At 47.5% G+C, this 22218-nt stretch overlaps 1 protein-coding gene and 1 non-coding gene across 2 annotated transcripts in view; one reads left to right on the top strand and one right to left on the bottom strand.

Annotated features, from left to right (window-relative positions):
• The window catches only part of LOC144155490 (aquaporin AQPAe.a-like), a 29251-nt gene extending 11724 nt beyond the window's left edge, over positions 1 to 17527 (top strand). The window contains exons 2-3 of the mRNA XM_077686964.1: positions 11601 to 11681; positions 15913 to 17527. Of these exons, the coding sequence (XP_077543090.1) occupies positions 11601 to 11681; positions 15913 to 16080 (249 nt within the window). The 3' untranslated portion in view covers positions 16081 to 17527. The remainder of the gene's footprint in view (positions 1 to 11600; positions 11682 to 15912) is intronic.
• Positions 17528 to 21827: 4300 nt separating this feature from the next.
• On the bottom strand, positions 21828 to 21900 carry Trnar-acg (transfer RNA arginine (anticodon ACG)). The gene has a single exon. It is a non-coding gene; the product is annotated as a tRNA-Arg (tRNA).
• Between the last annotated feature and the right edge of the window lie 318 nt (positions 21901 to 22218).

Raw genomic sequence — 22218 nt, 5'->3', positions numbered from 1 at the left:
AAGTGTAAGCTATTTGTACGACATACAGCATAATTTAAGGTACCAATTCGTGCACACAATGACACCGCCGTGGTTAGCCCGTTAAGATAGTGTACAGTTAGCGTTCGAATATTTTTGCCCCAGCATGATTCAACGAAATTAATAATCTAACTACCGATTCTCGTTCCACCATTTAGCAGACTTTTAATCTTTGTTTCACATGGTAGCAATTTCGTTTGGAATTTTCGCGCCAATGAGGGCTTTGTGAGCTTCAATGGATTCGTTGAAGGTATACATTGAGCTGGACTAACGTTTTCTCAATTTTACAAGCGGTGACACTGCATGTTCGTAACGGCGCGTGGGATAACCTAACAACGTACGCGTGCCATCCTTCGTTCAGTGGCTGTCCGGGAGCGAAAAAACAAAAAAACAAAAAAACAAAATGGGGTTTCACTCGAGCGCGCACCTTGAGACTCGGCTTTTTAAGTTTCAACTATAATTTCAGGGTGTCACAATCATAATTCTGATGAACCGACGGCCTTTTCTGCATTTGTGGACCAACAACTCGGCAAGAAGCGCAGCCTGGTGGAAATGAGCATGGTTTACGGCGCGTCGCGTCGGTGCACTGGGAAAAACCTCTGATTCCCAACCGTTCGTATCAGCGGAGCCATCTACGCCACGCCTTTGAATGACTCGATTATCCAAACTTCTGAGAAGACGAAGCCTCAGGCACGAGCTCCCAGCGGGGCTCATTAGGACTAATTTCGCGTGCAAGCTGACATCGTCGCGTCTCTGGGCCATCATTTAGCGTCCCGGAAGAAAACCCACAACAGTTAGTGGAACCTCACTTGAATAGGCCAGGCGACGCAATCCAGAAAGACGCGGACCCGCCGAATGGAACGGCCTGCCCCCTTGCGCAAATGTCGCTATTCTTCGAGCCTGTAGTGTCACGGAATAAAGGGCTCGTGCAGCCCAATCACGTTAACGAACGCCCTTTGCCGTCAACATGCAAGCAGGAATTCCTCCAAGCTCGCTGCATGCCTACAGGAAATCGGGGACAAAATCGGCTCGTGCTGCTACCTGATGCAGCCCTCGATTCGCTCGAACCCAGAACGATAAGCGTGAACGTAAAAAAACGGAATGATGCCGTTGCGTAGCGGTAGCCAGGGATAATTTCCATGAGTAGGTCACGGCTGGCGCGGTGGCATTGATGTTCCGGGCCGGTCCAAAGAAGGCACGAAGACATCTGACGCGGACGGGGTCGCGCTTCGTGCATCATTGATTTACGCGACGGATGGCGTTCTTGGGACCTTCCCGCGCGTCGGAATGTTAAGCTCGGCGACACCGATACATGCCTCTGCTGACGGATTCCATGATTTGCCTTGTTTGCGTACCACGTTCCAGGGGACAGGGGACGTCGCCAAGTACACACGCGGTGCGAGGAACAACCGGGAGCCACCGGCGGCTCAAGGTTCGCAGGCGGCGAAACTAGGTTCGATGAAGCAGTGTCTCCCTCACAAGCGCACGAACAGGGTCACTGCAGGTTTTGTCATCGTCGAATTATTTTATAAATTGTATCGCTCCCTCACCGACTATAGAACCAGGGCCGTAACGACTATTTTGACTGCCGCGTGCAAAGGCGTCGGAAGAACTTGAAAAATGTGTAGGAAGACGGTAGAGGGGGTCTCGTCCCGCTAGCCGTGTGGGTCTCTTTCTGCCCATGACGGCTTCGCGGCATGCCTTTTCGTATTGTACGCCGCAGGCCATGGTTAATCGGCATGCTGAGCATCGTAGATAAGCGCAGGATGTGAGTTGTGGTGTGTACCTCACCCGTTGTCAGCCCCGGTTATTCATACCTGAATCGGGCCCCAAATATAGAATGTCACTTGCCCCGGCAAGTCCTGCAAATGGGCAATCCAGCGATTGAATCGCACGCTGCACGACTAAGCGTTGGCCGAGTACCAATTTCGCAATTTTCAAGAGATTTGCTACAACAGACTTGTGAAGGAACGAAAAACCCCGACTGAAGGTTACGAAGTGCTGGCACGAGCTTTCAACGCGGTTACGCTTGTTCCAATAAAAAAATGAAAATCGCTGGCGCGGCACTTACGCGCACGTTCTGGGAACGCGACAACTTATTTGTAAATCAGCCAGCCGTAAGTGGGTGTGAAGAAAAGGCCCCGTGACTTTACGCACGGGCCACGTCACTCATAGTTTTCAATCATGAACTTAGCACTCGGTGGTTGGGTGTTCTCCGACGCGTAAAGATGCCGGGCTGGCGCGCGACCTTGAATCGCTAAAAGAGTGCGGATGACTTGGCTAGTGTCTTTTCTCGTCGGACGCTGAGGCAGCTCTCCTTCTCGTCTCTTCGCTCCTGGCCGCACTCATTCGGTTGCTCCCAAACAAGTCTCGGTGGCACTTAACTGCCAGCTACGTAGCCTGCAAAGCGTAAAGGAAAGCATGCCGACGAGGCTTTCCTACTTTTCTTTCCGAGCGGTCGTGATGTCGCTGTGTCGTTGCTGATGGACCTGTGCCAAGCGAATGCGTGCTTTAGGAAACTGCTAGAGGGAAACAGAGGGAGGCGGCGGTTATTGCATTTCGTGATCTCCTGTAGGGATGCGGCCGCTGCTTGCCCAACCCGGTCGCTCGCTGGCCGCCTTTTTATGCGTCTTCGCCGCAACCCATCACAATTACGCGGGACAGGTGGCCATTAAGACGACTGCAAATGAAAAGAACTCGCTTCTTCCTTTGGGAACCCGGGGGGCTGTTTCTGTTTGCTTTTGTAGTCTGTACTTCTACGAAGAAGAAAAAGACCTTTTTTTCTCGGTTGCGTAAGGTATGTTGAAACAAAAGAAACGTGGTGACTGCACTAAGAACCATCGTTACGTGCTGTTCAGCGAATAATATGGAATAGAACAGCAGAGTAGTTTGTGGGTGGCGAGTTGGTTTAAGTGAACAAAAACTTGCCTGTGAGGTTCTGGCCTTGTGTGCAGGAAGAAAAACAATGGAGGGGACATTTTTTGGGGGTCTGTTAGCAGGTTTTTTCAGCAAATTGGGGAGGACGATTAAACGCTTATCCAGTTCCAGATTTAGAGCATCTGCGTGGCCTCGTTAGGCCGGTTAGCCGTGCACTTTCGCTGCTCGGGTGGCCCGCTAGAGCTTGTCAGCGCGCATTCTCACTGATCGGAAATAGGCGAGGGGGAGGGCTTCTGTAGGCAGAATAATACAAGGTTGGAAGCTAGCGGCTAGGGCGTGGCAGACAGGGCAGTTGTAGGGGAAACGGCTGGGGGAGATGTGGGACAGGATGGTGTCGTTGCAGTGTTAGTTAGGAGGTGTGACCAAACGTGGGAACCTTCGTTCGTGAGTGTGGGTTGTAGGAGAGGTTATTCTTTGCGGATGTGTCGGTAGTATTATATATATATGAGAAGGTGTCCTATAATGGGTATATGTAACATGTCTGTCAGGTTGGCGAAGCAAATTGAACTTTTTGTTTTGTTTTGCTGCGACCTTTTTGGGTGTCTGTGAGCTTACGAATCGAATAGAACGAAACTTTATGAATAGGTTGGCACGTGGCCACATTGGAGTAAAGGAGAAATGGATTAATAATGTATCTTCATGAGACTCTGTGTGACGAAGGCCAACAGCGGCAATGAAGTCATTTTATGGCGACTTGTTGGTCGTATGCATTCCTCACCGGAAAGAACCCACAATGGGAAATTTCGGGTGCGCAGGCCACTGAGGCCTGGGCACGGCCACACGAGTTGGGGAACATCTGGTTTCACCGTACACTGACAGGCATAACACTTCACTGTAGGCGGTGGTGTGGGCGAGGATGCCGCCAGTTCTTGCTCGGGGAGCCATAAAAAGTGGATATCAGTGTCTAAATCCGACAATGACAACTCCACTGCTCACGTTCGTTTGGGAAATCTTTGAGCAATCCACTGTGAGCTTACGTCAAGCCTGTATATTACCCGTGCCCCATAAGCAAGCCAACTCATTCGCTAAGTTAGCGGCCGCTTATGAGCCCGCCATTGCGCAGGAAAGTCGGCCGTGCGTGGCATTCGTGCCATCAAATGATATATCGTATCATGACCCGAACGAACACACTCTCGACGCTCCTGCCGCGAGCTTTTGTCCGTACTCGCCGTGAGGAATGTCGACTGGCGTCAGGGAGCTGCTTTATTGTCTCACATGCTTGAGCTGGATCGCTATTCTGTGTTTCCAGGCCCCAGTACCTGCAGACGAGATACTGCACCTGAGCGTTTATGCCCTCACATTAACGATTCAGTTGACGTCGTAATAACTCGAAGCGAAAACTTGGGAGTAAGCTCCGGTGCTCCGACCCATATCCGAAAGTCGCTGCTGTTATTCTGACCAATTGATACGCACCAACAGAGTCGCAAACACCCGCGAAAGGGTATTGGGCAACGCTTTATAAGCAGGAAAATGGGCTGCTGCAGCGCGCGTTGCCACCGACGCTGCTGGGCAGTAATCAATGAATCAATCAATCAATCAGCTACTTAGAGCGTACACATTAGAACCGCCGACCGCAAGTAACCTGTGCCCATACTCTGAACCGCGTATGCGTACTCTGGAAACTAGCTATTTATTGCGCACAGAGTACCACATGCGCCCTCATTCATGGCACATGGAAGTAACACATTCACCGACATAGTGGGTACATCTGGAACACTTTTGAAACATGGTGAATTATTCCGCACAAACGTTAAATAAAGTGACCATGCCATCCAAGGCAAATATTACTGCTCTGAGCACAGCAGAGAAGTTAGAAACTCTATTGTTGACCCTTTCATGCTTTGTTGACATCCTTCGTTGCTCATGTGCCGTAGCAGGAAATATCGGTGCTATCGGCCGCCTTGCTTTCACCAGCACAGAATATATTATATAAAACCTAGAGCAATAAAATAACAGCACATATCAGGTAAATATGAAGGAAGAGTCCACTTCGCCGAGCTAACCACGGAGAGCCGTTAAGAGCTGACGATGAGAAGTTTTTGTCAGTGCATCAAAGTCCAGAGAAAAAAGTAAAAAAAAATCAAGTTAGCCCTGAAGGTGAAAAAAATGTTCGCGTACATGCTTGCTTCTAAGCAAATGACGCTAAAAACAATATCGTCCATTCCACTGCGTGGTGACACCCTTATTCCTTAATTCGGTTGTACATTTCGTATTGCACACACTGTCCAAGAACTCAAGTTCAGTTATAACTTACCCTAGTGGACACCAGCATACGACGGCACTGCAACGTCGGCAGCTTCTCGCACAGACACACGAGTGTTCAATCGGTGGCCCACCCACGGGTCATCGGTGTGCCCATGCAGGTGGGTCACTAGGCAATCACCAGTGAACCACCAATCATTTGACAGTGAGTCAGTGACCTACTAGCTACCAGAACCACTAATGACCCACCTGTAACTGCTCAATTTTTTTTCACAGACAGACAGACAGACAGACAGACAGACAGACAGACAGACAGACAGACAGACAGACAGACAGACAGACAGACAGACAGACAGACAGACACAAACCTCCCCTGGTCAGTGGCTGTCCGGCGAGTTTGTATCTGTGAACTTTTGATCAGTGATCAATAGAGCGATAGCCATAAATTGATACATGGGGCTTTAATTTGGACGCGAGGAGTATTTTTGATCACGCCGATTGCCTAGTCGCGCCTTCAGCGGGTATGACCGTTTTTGTTATGAAGGTACGTATCATAATTGCAGGAACGCGTGCTCAGCTAAGAGGGTGTCACGGGCTTCGTGCGCGTAGCAACTGCCGAACGTCTGTTTGGAGGGCGAGAACATGGTAGATTGCCTTTTTACGGCTTGTTTGTGTCACTCGACGGTCCTTGAAGTCCTCGATCAGATAGGTAGGTGCACGTTGAGCCTTCCGGCGACTTTCATGAAAATAGAACGGCTGCGACACCCGCGAGCAGAGAGCACGCACCATTGAACCAACTGATAGTACTCTCGCAATGTGAAGCACGTCGGAGACATTTAATTGTGTTTACGAAATGTAGTCGCGACGTTGCGCCACTTTGGAACCATTCCGCCTCTAGCCTGCTACAGAATCGATGATTTCCATCAACGGGCGATTAAATATGGTGGGGACAACACGCGATTCCGGACGCTTCACTTTCCGCCTGTTTCGCCCATCTGGTCCGGCGCCAATTGCGTCCGTGGGCGACGATGCGCATGCTGTGTGTTGGCGCAATGTATATATCTTTTCGGCTGCTGGAGCGAGTCACGTAACCAGAGCGGTGGGCGGCCGTTCGACACCACCTCCCACAAGCGGACTTTTGACTTCCGCGAATTCAGCTAAACGAAGGCAATTGACGCGACTGGCCAGTGTGTCGTAACTCGTGTACAGGTGACCGAAAAATTGATCCACGCATTGGATTTCGCGATAACTGAGCGCATGCGCATAGAGAGCCTGTATGGACGAGTGCTGCAAGAAGTCCCGCCTTGCGCGGAAGAGCTAGAATGCGAGTTTCCCTTAAGTTGGCTTTTTCTCTTACGTCAGGCACAAAATGGCGCTCCTGGGAAGCTCGGGCCAGCAGAAGCTGGCGGGCAGTCATCAGATTGCCGCGGTATGCTTCATTGGCAGTTGGGGAATGTATGAACGCAGCTTGTTTTCAGCAGCGGGTAACATTACTGCAAACTCTGCGTGATGGCATTCCCGATGTCCGCGTGTGTGTCGTTAGCGTCAAAGTACGGGGTTGCCTGTCACGAGGCATCTGGCAGTGAATCGGACGCCGGCGGAGACCTCGACCTTCGGTCCGCGTTCCGCTCGCGTTGGCCTTGACCCAGCTGCTCCCTGAGACGCCGAAAGTACCGTGACCACGCCGTTTGCTGCTGCCCCCGTGACCTCCTTGTGCGCGGCGTACGCAGTCACTGGAAGCTTGCGTACCGGTACGGGCACGCATTAGGCAACGTATGCGCGTACTGCAAGCGGTGGTTCAGAACGTTGTCGGTATGGTAAAGCGTGCTTTCCGCCATCTTCGATGTTGGACACGGCCCTGAGAAGAAATAGCCGCGCGCAGGGAGCACGCAGCGCGTGTTTACCTTAAGATTTCGCTGTTCTTTCCTGACTGCCTCGCTCAGGGTTTTTTGGGAAGACAAACGAACGACGTCATCATTAAATGGCTGTTATCTGCCCATTCGCCAGTATCGGTGTTTTTCTTTATTTCCTTTCGGTTGGTGTCCTTCTTGGCTTCCTACATATATAAATTATTCTTATTACCGTTGAACATTTGTTTTCAGTTATTATCATAGCATACCGTGATCGGGCAGTTTGGGATATTTTGTATAGGCGGCATTTTATGGTATAGTAATGATGGTGGTTGGATACATGCAATCCTATATGGGCACAAATAAACAAGATTCCTCTGACTCTCTGTTTGTAACTCGTTGCCCCCTCAGGCTCATCGTGGGTTCATTACTTTAGTATCCGGTGGAGTGTGCACAACGAAATGATTTTAGCGCAAACTGGCTAAATTTTCAAGTAAAAATAAAATTATGGTTTTACGTGCAGCTTACTGTTCTGATGGCTACGGATTAATTTAGAGCACGTGCCATTTAAGGCGTGCAGAAATCTCGTACACACAAGCCTTTCAGTGCTATATTAGCCTACTTGGACCAATTTCGTGGACGTAAAGTCCGGCGGAGCCTCTGGAGCCTCCAGTATTTTATTGTTCATAACGCGCTTGCTCAAAGGTTGATGCGCAGATAGAGGGAGCGTGCGACGCGGGTCTGCGACAGCCCAACGTTAGGCCCGTCAGGTCTTGAAGTCTAACGTTGTCAACCTGTACCCATGCCACAAAGTATTAATTGCTGTCATGGTACTTCAACCTGCGGGTACAGGATGACGTCGCAAAACCTCAAAAGGAAGCGTCAGGCCTAAGTTTGGGCGCTGAGGACCATATCCTACAGATATTGACGTGATTCTAGCAGAGTGACCCATAGAGTTAAACATACCCGCACTGGGGCATTGGACAACGCTTTACAAACAGGGGTGTATGCTGCGCGCGTTGCGACAAACGCTGTTTGGGCTTGCACCAAACATTAAATGAATGCACGAATCAATTACTTACAGCGCAAGCACTGGATCAACCACAAATCTGTGCTCGCATTCGCTATGTGTACGCTCTCAAGCCGAGTAAAGTGTTTCATGCGCACCGCACAGCACCTATACCTGCAGTGAGGTACTGGACAAAGTTTTATAAATTATACGCAGCATTGTATACACTGCTACCGTCCACTGTTGGAGCCGCCCAACCGCCTCTCAATCTATCGTTTTTCGCCACCGTAGGAAAAAATGTATATTGATGCTGATCAGTACAATACCTTTAGTGTGCCACCACAGATGGCATATTTTAATACAGGGTGCACGTTACGGTAATTTTAATGGTACTTAAACTGTGGTACAGTTTTGGTGATTATTCCGCAAACACGTATAGTTTCTGTCCTCAGGATGCTTTTAAACTGATCTCAACTTTGCCGCTTATAACGAGCACCCTCGCACCTCAGGACAATTCGGACTCGCTTAATTAAAATTCGTGCGCCATAGCAATACACGGCCTAGGATGCAGCCAGAGATGCGTGAATTTAAAACGCCTTCATATGAATGAGAAATGCAACTTACTTGAAAAAAGATTTGGAGCTATAACCAATAGGATTCCGAAGCACACGTAAATGGCCTACTGAACTTTCTGGCGGCCCGGCACATGCGCTTCAAAGGTGATCATCTACTCCGCAACGAACTATTTGCTCTTCGAAAAGCACCTAAAAGTCTGATTTGGCCCTCGAAAGCTCGCAAGTTTTTTTTTTATCTCTGTGATTGGGTAAAATTACCTGGAGATCCCGCGCTCTCCATATTGGGAAACTTCGAAGCCCCTTAAGCTTTAGCTTAACAATAACTTTGTCATGAGGAATGCAATCAATTAAATACCTTACTGAAATCTAAGTATGTGAAATCGACTTAGCCATTATTATTGAGGGCAGATTCGAATGAATGAATGAATGAATGAATGAATGAATGAATGAATGAATGAATGAATGAATGGTAGTGGAGAGGCGTTTTCTAAATCTATGCTGATAATTAATCAGATAAAATTGCATGTTCGTTGAGGTATTTTAGTACGCAGGTGGCGTAATATGCCCGAGGACTTCGCAACAAGACGATGCAATCGAAATTGGCCGGTAGTTGGCAGCCAGGAGATGATCTGTTCTCTAGTTGATTGTTACGACACGTGCTGTTCTCCCGTGCAAAAATCGCCGCTAGAAACTTTAACAATAGCTCAGCGTAGTTGCGGAACAATGCGTCAGGTATTTCATCAGAGGTTCAGCGGATGATTTTAATTTTTATTTGAAAATCATACTTATAACTTTTTCGTACAATTATAAATGCCGAGCAAATTATCCGGATCGCGATACACAATTACAGGTTCGGAAATATCTTAAAACACACAATGGAGGAGGACATTGAAATCATCAGCAATAACCGGACCGCTCGCAAATATCCAATTAACCGAATTTTTATGATCAGTGGAGACCGAAAATTCTGCGGGTCCGTCTTTAAAGGAGCCATGAAAACAAAATACAAGTTTGTTTTATTCCAAAACTTGCGTTTTATAGTGCCCCCACTGCTTCTCCTGCAGCAAACGGTGGCTAACTCACTAAGAAATTAAACATCTTAAGCTAAAAGTTTAATTCTCCCGCTAAATCGAGTGTTTCGTGACGTCAGCGAAGACGTGTTCACGGAAGGCACCTGAAACGGAAGTTAGTATGTTGACTCGGCAACGGCGAAAGGTGCCTTTTGTTGTCTTACTGTCAGCCTTTATAGGGGGCGCCACAAATACCGCTCAAAGACCGCTGTCCGCACTTGCTCTATTTTTAACCGGATTTGTACCTGGCTCACTTTTGTTACGGTTGATAGTAATCGTTCGTGAAAATTGAGTATTCTCGACAAACAGGGTCATGTAAGTGGCAATGGAGAGTTTTAGCTGACTGTTTTCGACGGTCCGCTCCGGTATCGGCGGCACGCGCGGCGCAACCGGAGCCAATGCCGTTTGCAGCCAAGCGCGCCACGCATGCGCAGTAGCGCTCCCGCTTGCTATCGGAGCAGAGCGGACCGCGAAAAACGGTCAGCTAAAACTCCCTAATGTCGCTTATGCCAGTTGGCCAGTGTCGTGTCAGACAGGCCCAACGCCCCCGACGGTTGCGCGTCTTCGGCCGGCATAGTGCGCGCCGTACGCACTGGTGCTTTTATATTTACATGTTCATTCGGTACTTCCATTGTTTACCCCGCCATTCTCACTGCTATTAAAAGGATGTGCACTAAATGTAAGCGCGAACAGCTAATTCTGTAAGCGTACAATTCGTGTTTAATTTGCGTTCTATTTAGTCGACCTCAGCCAATCGCAACCACCTGCCCATAATACGTCATAAGTTTAGTGCGGAAAAGTAGCTAGGGTGCCGTACGCCTATTGTGTTTTCCTCATTATATAGCTTATTTTAGTAAAGTTTGCGTTAAAGGTGGTGTCAGCGTTTTCCTAACGAGGAAATCTTTCGAATGAACCAAACTTGCATTTTGTCTTTTTATGAAAGTGGCGTCTGCGATTATTGAAACAAAAAAAACATACTAGTAGTAGGATTAATTGCTTTATGCAAAACAGCACAGACTCCGCTGAGGTGGTGTGAAGCTGCCTAGATTTTTTTAGACGTACATACTTTCGCTCTAACTGCATCTAGGCTCAGTCACCCAACAAGTGTACCTGCTCCCCCATTTTTTGTTTATTGGTAATAAATGTGTCGAAACAAAGCGCTCATAATTGCTTAAATGTGCCCTAGAGCATCTCCCCATGATTTCCTTAAAACTTGACCAAACGAGCGTTCAAGTAATCCATGGCATGTGCACCATCGAGATGCGCTAAGCTTTTAACAGTTTTAGTGGCATGTGTTCTTAGGACGGCTCACGTGCAAGAGGAATTTGATATAGTTTTCCTATCCGAAGAGTTATAATCACCGGACATTTAATCCTTCTTTGCAGGATGGGGGTATGCTTTCCATCAATTCCAAAAGGTGAAACAATCTACTGGGGTAGGAGTTTTGAAATTCTACGTGCATTTGCGTGGAAGCTGATATTCTGAAAAGTCATAGCTGATTGGCAACGATGTTCCAAACAAGCCGATAAGAAAGGGCTTTTCCTGAAATGAAGAATTTCTGATGAATTTCCAAAGAATTCCTGCGGATAGTTTACCAACCACTGATCGCCTGTTATACCCAGCGTCCAGTAGCTCCAATGCTAAAGCTTTTGTGTAAAATAGGGAGTGGCAATGTTTTAAATATCACCCCTCAAGTTTTTTTTTTCTTTTCGGGTGCATATTAAGGCCAGCAAGGTATTAAGACGCCGGGAGCTTAAGCTTTTTGCTCGTATCTCGTTATTCAAATTTTACGTCACCGAGCTGCATCCTTCGTACAACGTGATGTGTTTAGGTTAAGTCTGAAAACCTTAACAATGGCGCGACCATTATTGTCTGCATCGTCGTGTGCGCGGGTGCATCAACTGCATTTATGCTCATCCCGCGTCCCGTTGCATTCCAGGTCCGGTATACGGGAGCCGGCATGAACGTGGCACGCTCTTTCGGACCCGCGGTGATGTCTGGAATGTTCGACGACCACTGGGTGAGTATTACGCCGAACAGTTTGTTCAGTTGTGTAGTCTGGCATGCATTATCTTTTGGGGATTTCTGCAAATATAAGCACTAATCGGTCAGATCCCATACCGCGGTGGCGCTGCGTTTCAGCGGGGAATAGATGCTGAAGGCTCCACTTAATAAGATACGAGGCATACTGATGAATTCAAAGTCGTCCAAACGAATCAAAAGCACTGGAGCCTCCGCTACAGCGTGAAATGAGTACGCGTTCGATGGGGGAAACTGTTGCACGGAAAAAAATTCAGACACCGCGTCTACCAAAAGGTTCGCAGCAAACGGAGAATATTACCTGCAGTGAACCGGGTAAGAAAGGGAATTCCGACTACGCAGCTTCATGCTGTTTGAAATAAAAATGGAAGTTGCGACCTATTATGCAATGTAAGAGCTCCAACCCGTACCACCAATCAACATACCCAATCGCCAGCAACGAACCGCCGCGGTGGCTCCGTGGCTGAGGCGTTGAGTTGCTGAGCCCAAGAACGCGGGTTCGATTCCCGGCTGTGGCGGCCGCTTTTCTGGTAGAGGCGAAAAGCCAAAGCGCCCGTGTGTTTGAGAATTCGGCGCACGTTAAAGATCCCAAGGTGGTCAAAATTTATCTGGAGCCCTCCACGGCGGCGCGCCTCATCGCCTAAGTAGCGTCGGCCCGTTAAACCCTATAATCAATCTATCTATCGCCAGCAACGTGCGCCGAAGACCTCAGGACAGCGATTACCGACGGCCGACGACCTGGGAGAAATTTATCAATTGTGACATCTATCACATGACATTGTAGAAATGTTTCGCCCAGCACACAGTGACTCATTCTCAGGCCGCAATTTATATATATATATATATATATATATATATATATATATATATATATATATATATATATATATATATATATATATATATATATATATATATATATATATATAGCGAATCAGAATAGGAAATGAGGAGCTCGTTGAAAATAAGACAGAAAATAAGAATTGGCAGTCAAGAAGACCTCGGAAAGCAAAGGGGAGGATGTAGTTGCTCAAGATAAAGAATTTGGAAAATAAGAAAGTGGAGAAAAAATGCCTGCCAGGTGGGATCCGAACCCACGACCTCCAGAATACCGGTCTGGTGCGATAACCACTACGCTACCGGCGGGGCTACTTTAGCCTCCACTTTCTGGGGTATTTATGTTCAGGTGTTTTTGTTTCCTGCGCTTGGGGGTGGTAGCCAGCGCCACTCGGACTACTCGGGGTGAAGGGGACCCTCATTTCCTATTCTGATTCGCTACATGCATAGCGAGGGCCTCGGTTCTGGCAGTCTTGGTGCCATAGGGAGCTTAAGAGGGTTCAACGCTGGTCGACCACTCTCGACATGTCGTAGACGCTCGAGTCTCGGCCCGGGGGTTAAAAAGAAGGTCCCCTTCACCCCGAGTAGTCCGAGTGGCGCTGGCTACCACCCCCAAGCGCAGGAAACAAAAACACCTGAACATAAATACCCCAGAAAGTGGAGGCTAAAGTAGCCCCGCCGGTAGCGTAGTGGTTATCGCACTAGACCGGTATTCTGGAGGTCGTGGGTTCGGATCCCACCTGGCGGGCATTTTTTTCTCCACTTTCTTAACTTCCAAATTCTTTATCTTGAGCAACTACATCCTCCCCTTTGCTTTCCGAGGTCTTCTTGACTGCCAATTCTTATTTTCTGACTTATATATACAGGGTGTCCCAGCTATCATGCACCAAGATTTAAAAAAAGAGAAATTGCGTAACTCGAAGAAAACCTAGTGCATAATGTTTGCAGTGCTGTGAAGAAGCGGGGAGTATTTTTTCGTTAATGAGACTTAATTAATTAATTGTAATTAATTATCTAACTCGAGAAATACTGTTCTAATCACTAAAGTGTCAATGAGGCACTTGTAGGTAACCACGAGGGGCATCTAACTGCGCTATTTTCAGCGACGAACTAATTGCGTACTCATTTATTCTGACTGATAAAGGAAACCCGCGAAATATGAAAAATACCACGTGACGACGCTGACGCGCGCATTGTAAAGCAGCGTCCCCAAACAAAGCTGATTGAAAGCAACTGCTTCGCGTGCACGGCCTCCGCGATCGGCGTCTGGCGGCGCGCCGTTGCTGCGCGCCGCCGGCAGCCGATCGCGGAGGCCGTGTTCGCGTTTTACCCGCCCGAAGAGACAGCGCATCACCTTGATAATAGCATGCATGGAAGGAGCAGCAGCAGCAAGATTCGCGGGACGCGTGTGCAGATAAGGAACAAACTCGGTTGCGATTTCTTCTTTCTTTCTTTTGTCTATTTCATTCTGGCTAACTCAGAGGCAGCCTGTTTGAGGGCGTTGCTTTACGGTGCGCGCGGAGGCGCCGTCACGTGGTATTTTTCATATTTCGCGGGTTTCCTTTGTCAGTCAGAATAAATGTGTACGCAATTAGTTCATCGCTGAAAATACCGCAGTTAGATTCCCCTCGTGGTTACCTACAAGTGCCTCATTGACACTTCAGTGATTAGGACAGTATTTCTCGAGTTAGATAATTAATTACAATTCGTTAATTACGTCTCATTAAAGAAAAAAATACTGCGCGCTTCTTCACAGTACTGCAAACATTATGCACATGGTTTCTTTCGAGTTACGCCTTTACTCTTTTTTTAAATCTTGGTGCATGATAGCTGGGACACCCTGTATATATATATATATATATATATATATATATATATATATATATATATATATATATATATATATATATATATATATATATATATATATATATATATATATATATATATATATATATATATATATATATATATATATATATATATATATATATATATATATATATATATATATATACACACACTTCTGTTGAACAAAAAAAAAATCCTAGCACTTGCGCGCATCTCCCGCTAAGCCGCTATTAATACGTCTAGTGTCCCTTAGTGTAGCGCTATTGAAAAGGACCTAACAAATCATTCCCCCCTGATTCAAAAAGCACCGCTTCGAATTTGCACCTGGGCCTGCTTGATAGTTCACACTTTTAAAGGGGCCAGGCAGACAAAATACAAGTTTGTTTTATTCGAAAGATTCGGTGTTTTATAGTGGCCCCAGCGCTTTTCCGGCAGCAAACGATGCTTTATTCACTGAGAAATTGATCGATTTAAGTTAAAACTTTGATCCTCCCGCCAAATCATGTGTTTAGCGGGAGGCCAGGACAGGTCTTCAAGAGAACGTTAGTGCGCTGTTTAGTCTGCAGCGGGCTGCAGAACGCCTTATTTACTGTCAGTTCTCCTAATGGCGCGGGAGAGCCTTTGCTTTGTTCCTGACCGTATTTGCACCTGGCTTGTTTTTGTTACGGTAGGTAGTAATCGTTTCGTGAAACATGGGGCATGCTCGACAAACAGGGTCACGTAAGGCAACGTCGCTCACGCCAATCAGCCAATCTCATTCATTTTGTTCGTCCAAATTTAGGCGATTGATATAGGTAATGAGGAGCCTGAAATCTGTTCCTCAAAAACCGAATTCAGGTTTAAACGGTGGCAAGGGTGAAGTTCTCTTCGCTCTCACAATAGAAAAGGGCAGTCCAAAGTTTCTTTATTACGTCTGGCGACGTTGTGTTTATTGCGAAAATACATTTAGCGACGCGTGATAGGGACGGAAGGCTGGCCGCGTTTGTTTTGGGGAAGTTTAGCGGTGCGGAATTACCGGTATATTAGAAAGCAGGTTAAAAGGTCAAGCGTTGATGTGTTTGGGAATAATAAATCAGCCGGAGGTGGCGGGTAAGAAAAAAAACGAATCAGGGCAGTTGAGGTAAATACAATCATGGTTGGTCAGGTGAGCTTGTATAACAATCATTTCTTCCACCAATAGCAATCTAAGACCCAGGCACGACCGTGGACACTATCGTTTTTGGAACTACTCTGGGATTACTGAGTGGTGCAGCCAGTAACTATTTTTTCCTGATTAATAAAGAACATACCAACGTCTATAAAAATCGAAGCTGGTGACCGGCCACGATGGCTCAATAGCTAAAGAACTCTGCTGCTGGGAAAGAGGCGGTGGCTTCAATTGCCAGTGTTGGAGGTACCCGGGTGCAAATCATTCCAGGGCCAGGCAGAGAGGTTTTGAGGTATGTTCCTCCCACTGGACCACTGTGGCTGGCAACTGCGGTTTGCTCGCAGATTTACGGACCTCGGCGGTATTCGTTGTGCAGGTCTTCTGGCTGGGCCCCATCCTTGGAGGCGTAATCGCCGCCGTGGTGTACGAGAACGTCTTCCAGGCGCCGCCCATCACCACCGAGGACATGGACAAGGCCCAGATCACGGCAATGGCCAAGCTGGCGAACAAGGAGGTGGTCGCCGACCGCACTACGTCCATCTAAGAAGCGCCGGCTCGCGGAGGGCGCGATATGACCAGCCGAACGGCCTTTTCCTCTTGGCTGCGCGTCACGTCCGCACACTGAGATGGCAGTTCAGACATCGGGATATTTCACCGCGCCCTCACTGTTCCTGTGGCTGCATGCGCTGCTCGTGTTTTCGCGAGGCGCCCTGTAATAAGATGCGCATGGCTGAAGCAGCGGGGTGGCCGTTCAGCGCAAGACATGGTACCAAGAGTGCGCACGAAAGCACGCGTCTACGGGAATTGTGTCCCGCCTGGCGAAAAACGAACGCATCGGCTAGTTACGCTTCGCCTCTCTCACATTGCCCCATTTTTTGTCACAGCGTATATATCACGAATACCCATCTCAGCACATCGTGTCTCACAATTAACTGCACACCTTCTTGTAGGGAGCTGCCATCTCGTGGTCGTCAGTGTTCACTTCTTTTCTGCTATCATATTTTATCTGTAATCCCTAAAATAACTACCACGCAAAACTGCTGCAGCACCTAGGCACGTTGCGGTGTAAAAGGAAAATTATAGTAGAATACATCTTATGGGAGGAGGAGGAGGAATAAAAATTTATTTTAGCAAGAGGGTGTTGGGGCACGGATGTGGTCAGCCTCCAGGAGGTCGCGAGCCTGCGCGGAATACAAGGCTCGTTGCACCAGGGATTCTTGAAGCTTCGGCGCCGAGCTGGTCAGCGCGGACTCTGCTCAAGGGATGGATTGTTAATGGGAACTTTGTTTCTTTAACAGCATTCTTTATACCAGCGAAGTTAATATGCACCTTACGTTAACTGTTAAAATTAACGGAACCCTTCAGTGCTGTTAAGCAGTCAATCTCAGTGTCTCTTCTAACTCAGCAAATTTTGTGAGACAATGACGACTAACCATACGGAACTCAAACTTCATACGCGTTTGTAACTATGCGAACTGTTTACCAACGCATAGAGGTAGGACACATATCATATAGTTTGCATAAAAACATGATTTGCTGTCATAATCACTGTTATGCGAGCGCGCACTGGCAACTGTACATTCATGACATCGCTCGCTCAGCTAACTACAAAGCGAACTCATACACAAGGTCAGTTGCTGCAACTGGGCTGGCGAGCTAACATATGCCGAGCAACAAAGCTTGTTTGCTGGCTACCACTGCCATGTGCCTCATCATAACGCAAAAACAAAAACGCATAAAAACTACGCTCACAAATGTTTCATCCCACACCAAGTGCTCTCATAATAAACATTGACCCAGCAGGGCTAATGCGGACGCCTGGGATGTCCGTACGTTTAGCGCACACTGCGTTTGACAAATGTAAATAATATCATGCTAAATAGAACGCGTACGTTTAGTGGGAAAGGATTCCAGCCACATGCAGTCATGTACTTATTCAAAGAGTTAGCGCTGTACTTGGATTCTTTGTAATAAATACTTATTTAAGCTGGCGTGTTTGTCTTGCCTGTGTGCCCTGACTCGAGTTGTGAAATGAGTGGCCGCGGCTCGCGGGTGGCTTTCGTGCGGCTACCGTGAGGTGCCCGTAATATATATGCAAGTTGTACACCGGGAATGGAACAGAAGAAATCTAAGAAGGCCTCCTTTAAAAAGTGTCGCAGAATGCGTTCCACGGGTTTGTATATCCATTTTTGAGAAATCGATGCGTCGGACTAGTCGGTTCGCATTTATGACTTCATAGCGCAGCAAAATGACAGCACAATGACGACAGATCCGGCCCTTTCCCGGTGACCGTTTGGATTGAATCTTGTTTCTATTCAGTGTTTTTTTTTTTTAATATATATTCGCCTCCATCAGTTGAACTGTTTCGACACCACACAGGCACAACGATATTACTTCGAGACGTACGGGGCAAAATATTTGCGACATGCGCGCGCACAAGAAAGGCGATCTTTTGAGCCAGTCTGTCACGGGCTGCTAGAGAGCTTTTGTACGGGGACCTGCTGCCCGAGATTCGCACAAGCCACTCCCAGGGCTTGCAGTGTAGCCAGCCTCATGGGTACCTCAATCCTCGTACTTCTCGGGAAAATTATCCAGGCTTGGCAGATTTTCAAAGAGTTAAGGTTGAACTAGTACTACGTATCAATCAAAGTTATAGGTATGGCTTAAGTTAATGAACATTCGTGGACAGTTCAATACTGATTAAAAGTTCAGCTTAATTTCAGTCAGACTCTCACCATAATTACCTGAACAGGTTCTTAAACCTGACCTGAACAGGACTTGGCTATCAATTTTTTTAAGCTGAGTAATATGTTCGGGCTGTGTATATTAAGATAAGCAAGAAACAAAATTCACAAAATTTAAAAACTGATATTTAACGTTGATTTTAATGTTGCATTGGCGACTAAGAATAATGTGCCAAACACGATTTCACTGCTGTCAAAAGTGTTCATTACTAAAGAGCACAAACCATAGCTATGGAAATTAAAAGATACTGCAATTTCTTGCCTCGAACCAACAAGCACACAACGTTAAAGCTATTGCCATAGGCAGTGGCACGACTTGGAAAATCCAGATCAGCTCAGGTGCTTATGTGCCTAACACATATATATGTATATCAGTGTGCCGAACGGATGAATACCGGTCGGGTTACGGTCCGGGTTTAGGATAATTCGTTTTGTTCCGGTTCAGTTACGGCTTGACTAATTAGAGAACCGGTTCGGTTAGTTTTATAAGCTATATGCGAAAAAATGTTTGGTAGTTTGAAGCAACCATAAAAAGAAAATACAATTCTGGTTCATTCAAAATGCTGCCTTTCTTCAATTAAAGTTGTGTTATACATAAGCCTATACATAAAACCACGGCCAATAAACGTGACTGTAAGATATTTTCTAACGTATCCTTTCTTTTTCGTTCAATACACAATGCTCTCTATGTAATTACCCATCACGCTGGCCGTTAAGCCCATAGAGTTAAACCTCCGTACCGCCGCATCACCTCCATACTTAGCAGCGGACATATTTAAATACCAGCGGTGTACTTTTTTTTTAGTCAATTGCAGCATGAGAAAAAAAATTGAGTGGTTGCCGGTTAAACCAAATTTTTCGAGCGACAGCTAGGTTTTCGCGCCGAGAGCACGCAGTGAACGCGCACACGATTACACAGCGAGACAAAACACTGACGCTGCTCGGCCCATTCACTGGTCTGCACCGGTCTAGGAGCGAACGTGCAGCTAACTTGAATACAGCCAGCGCCTCCTTGTATCATTTTCTGATGGCACGCGCCATTACCCTTTCCCCCTACTCCTCTCTCCTCACACCTCTCCTTGGAACAAAATAGCGATAGCCGCTTTCACTGCGTAACCGAAGGGGCGTCAGCTTGACCTTGGCGGAGCTTGAAGGTCACATCGACGCTACGAGGAATTGCCGAAACGAGGCATTTTCAGAGTGTGCACCTGGAAACAGCGACCTTCCCATAACAGCAGGCGACAATGGGAGCCAGTGCGCCGAAATATTGCTGGGTAGGCACGGGGCGCTCCGTCAGGTGGTACTAAATTTAATCATTAACCTCGCCAGCTTCGCTTCGCTCGTGGTATGATCTGCAACTGCTGGCATTGCACGCAGTACCAATCAAAACCGACCGTACCCAGCACTGGTAATATATCTGCCTGATCGACTAGCATATTTATTTTTGAATATTTCCTTTTATTGAAACCCCCAGAACCTTTATAGACTGCCTTTATTTTGAGGAGCCTTCTTTTTGCTTAAAACTCATTTGCGCACGTGCTAAGTTTGACGGAAAGGGATTGAATTTGTGTAAGGCGGCTTTAACCGAGCCATGTTGTGGGTAGCAGCGCCGTCATTCTTTTGCGAAAACCTGATGCCTTTTTCAGCGAAGGTATCACTAGAAGACGCAATCTTCCGCAGGGGCTGCGATTCTATCACATAAGTTGTTCCGCGCGCTTGCAGCTCCCTGGGGAGGGGGGTAGTCGGGGGGGGGGGGGGGGGGGGGCAGTTCACCCCGGCACCTCCTCCACTTCTCCACTTCTGCTGCATTCCTCCCATCCTCATCTTCTGTCCCACCGCACCCACTGCATCCTTCCACCGCACCAATTCTCACCTCCTGACGGAGGAGGTTTTTTGGACGCATCGTGCGTGTTAGTACCTTCGCGTCCTGACAGACAGACAGACAGACAGACAGACAGACAGACAGACAGACAGACAGACAGACAGACCGACACACAGGCCAAAATTTTCGCGTTTAGTTAGCCCAAGAAAGGCCATCGTCTGCAAAACACGTCGCTGTGTCGCTGGAAAGTGAACGCATCGGTGATGTTCGCTCGAGTCACATCGCTCACTCTCACCGCTCGCTTTACGGGGGCGAAGGTGCGACGTTGGGAGCGAATTTCTTTGCGCTTACAGATGTTCCCCCTGCCTCTTTGTTACAGACAACGATAGCTGTGGATAAAAAAATGGCTGTCGGACGAGGGCGCTAGAGTATTCGTGTTTTCTCTTTTCTCTAGCAGTGACTTGTGGTCCTGACCATGAAATAGAGCGAACCTGTTTCGTAGCTGTTCTGCAAGGCCTGTGAAAGATCTTGTCTGATCTCTAGCACGAAGCTTGAGAATAAGATTTATAGGTCATTCCACTCTGTGAAGGTGGTTGACCAGCGAAGGCGTATTGGCGGTACGACGGTACGACCGTACAATTACATTTACATCACATTTTAGGCGATTTTTATGGCCGCAGCGTCGTCGGCGTCTCGTCGCCGTACCTCGCGCTCGGCGTCGCGGGCCCGTTCTCCCGCACCGCCGGATCGGAGCAATGTTGACGCTTGCACTCGGCGCAGTGGGGACCCCGTTCGTTCCCGTGCCGCCGGATCGACCCAACAGCGACGGTTACTAAAATTCGGCAGCAAGGACGCGGTCTCGTTCTCTCACCTCCGCGTCGACGACGTGGCAACGACGGTCGCATTCCTGTCGCTGCCGCAGTGTCGTTCCCCGTACCGACGTGCGATTCGTGTCGTTCCCCGACGCGCGATTCGTCGCTGCGGGGATGTTCTCCTTCGCTTTGTAGCGCGCCAACTTCGTCACGAAGATGGTTACAAGCATGAGGCCATGCAACGCCACCTAGAGACCCCGACATTCCCTTTCCCTTTGTGGACTGGTGACCCCGGACTAGGTTTCTTTCGCGCATGCGCACTCTATGCTTCGGAGAATGTACCTTGCTCGCTATCACGCAGATGGTTTGCCCTACTTTTTTTTTAACAGGTGTGATAAAAGGTAGTACAAGTAATACGAGCCCGCAGGATTCGAACCTGGAATCTTCTGGTTCGTAGTCAGACGCGTTATCCGTTGCACCACAGGCGCTGCGTGCACTACAGTCTTAAAAACTGTACGGTGCTCGAACTTTCTTCACACCTGTAAAAAAAAAAAGTAGTAAAAGTAATGCGAGTATGCCGGTTTCGAACCTGGAATCTTCTGATCCGTAGTCAGACGCGATATCCGTTGCACCACAGGCCTTTTTTTTTTCTTGTAACACAACATTTCTTTACACAGATTTACATATGTTCATGACACACAGGCACGAACGAGGCATTGACAAGTGTGCGCGTACATACTGTCGCGACATAACTTTCGGCCACCATCAAGTGGGTCTTCGCCTAGTCACAAAATACACAAAACATGACAATGGGTGCAAAATTAATTACAACCATGAAACCATGACCGCCTTAAAAAGTGTACTGTACTCGAACTTCTCTCACACTGGTGAAAAAAAAGTAGTAAAAGTAATACGAGCCTGCCAGGATTCGAACCTGGAATCTTCTGATCCGTAGTCAGACGCGTTATCCGTTGCGCCACAGGCCCTGCGTTCACATCAGTCTTAAAAAGTGTACTGTACTAGAACTTTTTTTGTATCCATGGTGGCCCAGTTATCATGATACGAGATCGTTAAAGGGCCCTAGAAGCCTTTTTCCACTACTTCATATATACTAAGCGCCTTTAAAACATGGTCAATAGGCGCGCCCATTCTCACATTTCAAAAATTGCTGCTCTACGCACATCAAATGACCTGGAAACTCGCAAAAGATTTTTGCTCCTTTTTAAAATTTTAGCTATTTTTTTCTGCGCCTAAATGACGCCACAGGAGCAATACCGCCGGTTTTGGTTTGCCTCGTCGTGTTT

This window comes from Haemaphysalis longicornis, unplaced genomic scaffold, assembly GCF_048455015.1.
Source record: "Haemaphysalis longicornis isolate Haplotype H1 unplaced genomic scaffold, Haemaphysalis longicornis Haplotype H1 scaffold_1, whole genome shotgun sequence".
In the NCBI taxonomy this organism is placed as follows: Eukaryota; Metazoa; Arthropoda; class Arachnida; order Ixodida; family Ixodidae; genus Haemaphysalis; species Haemaphysalis longicornis.
The sequence above is the reverse complement of the archived record's forward strand: the minus strand, read 5'-3'. Positions and strand labels throughout refer to the sequence as shown.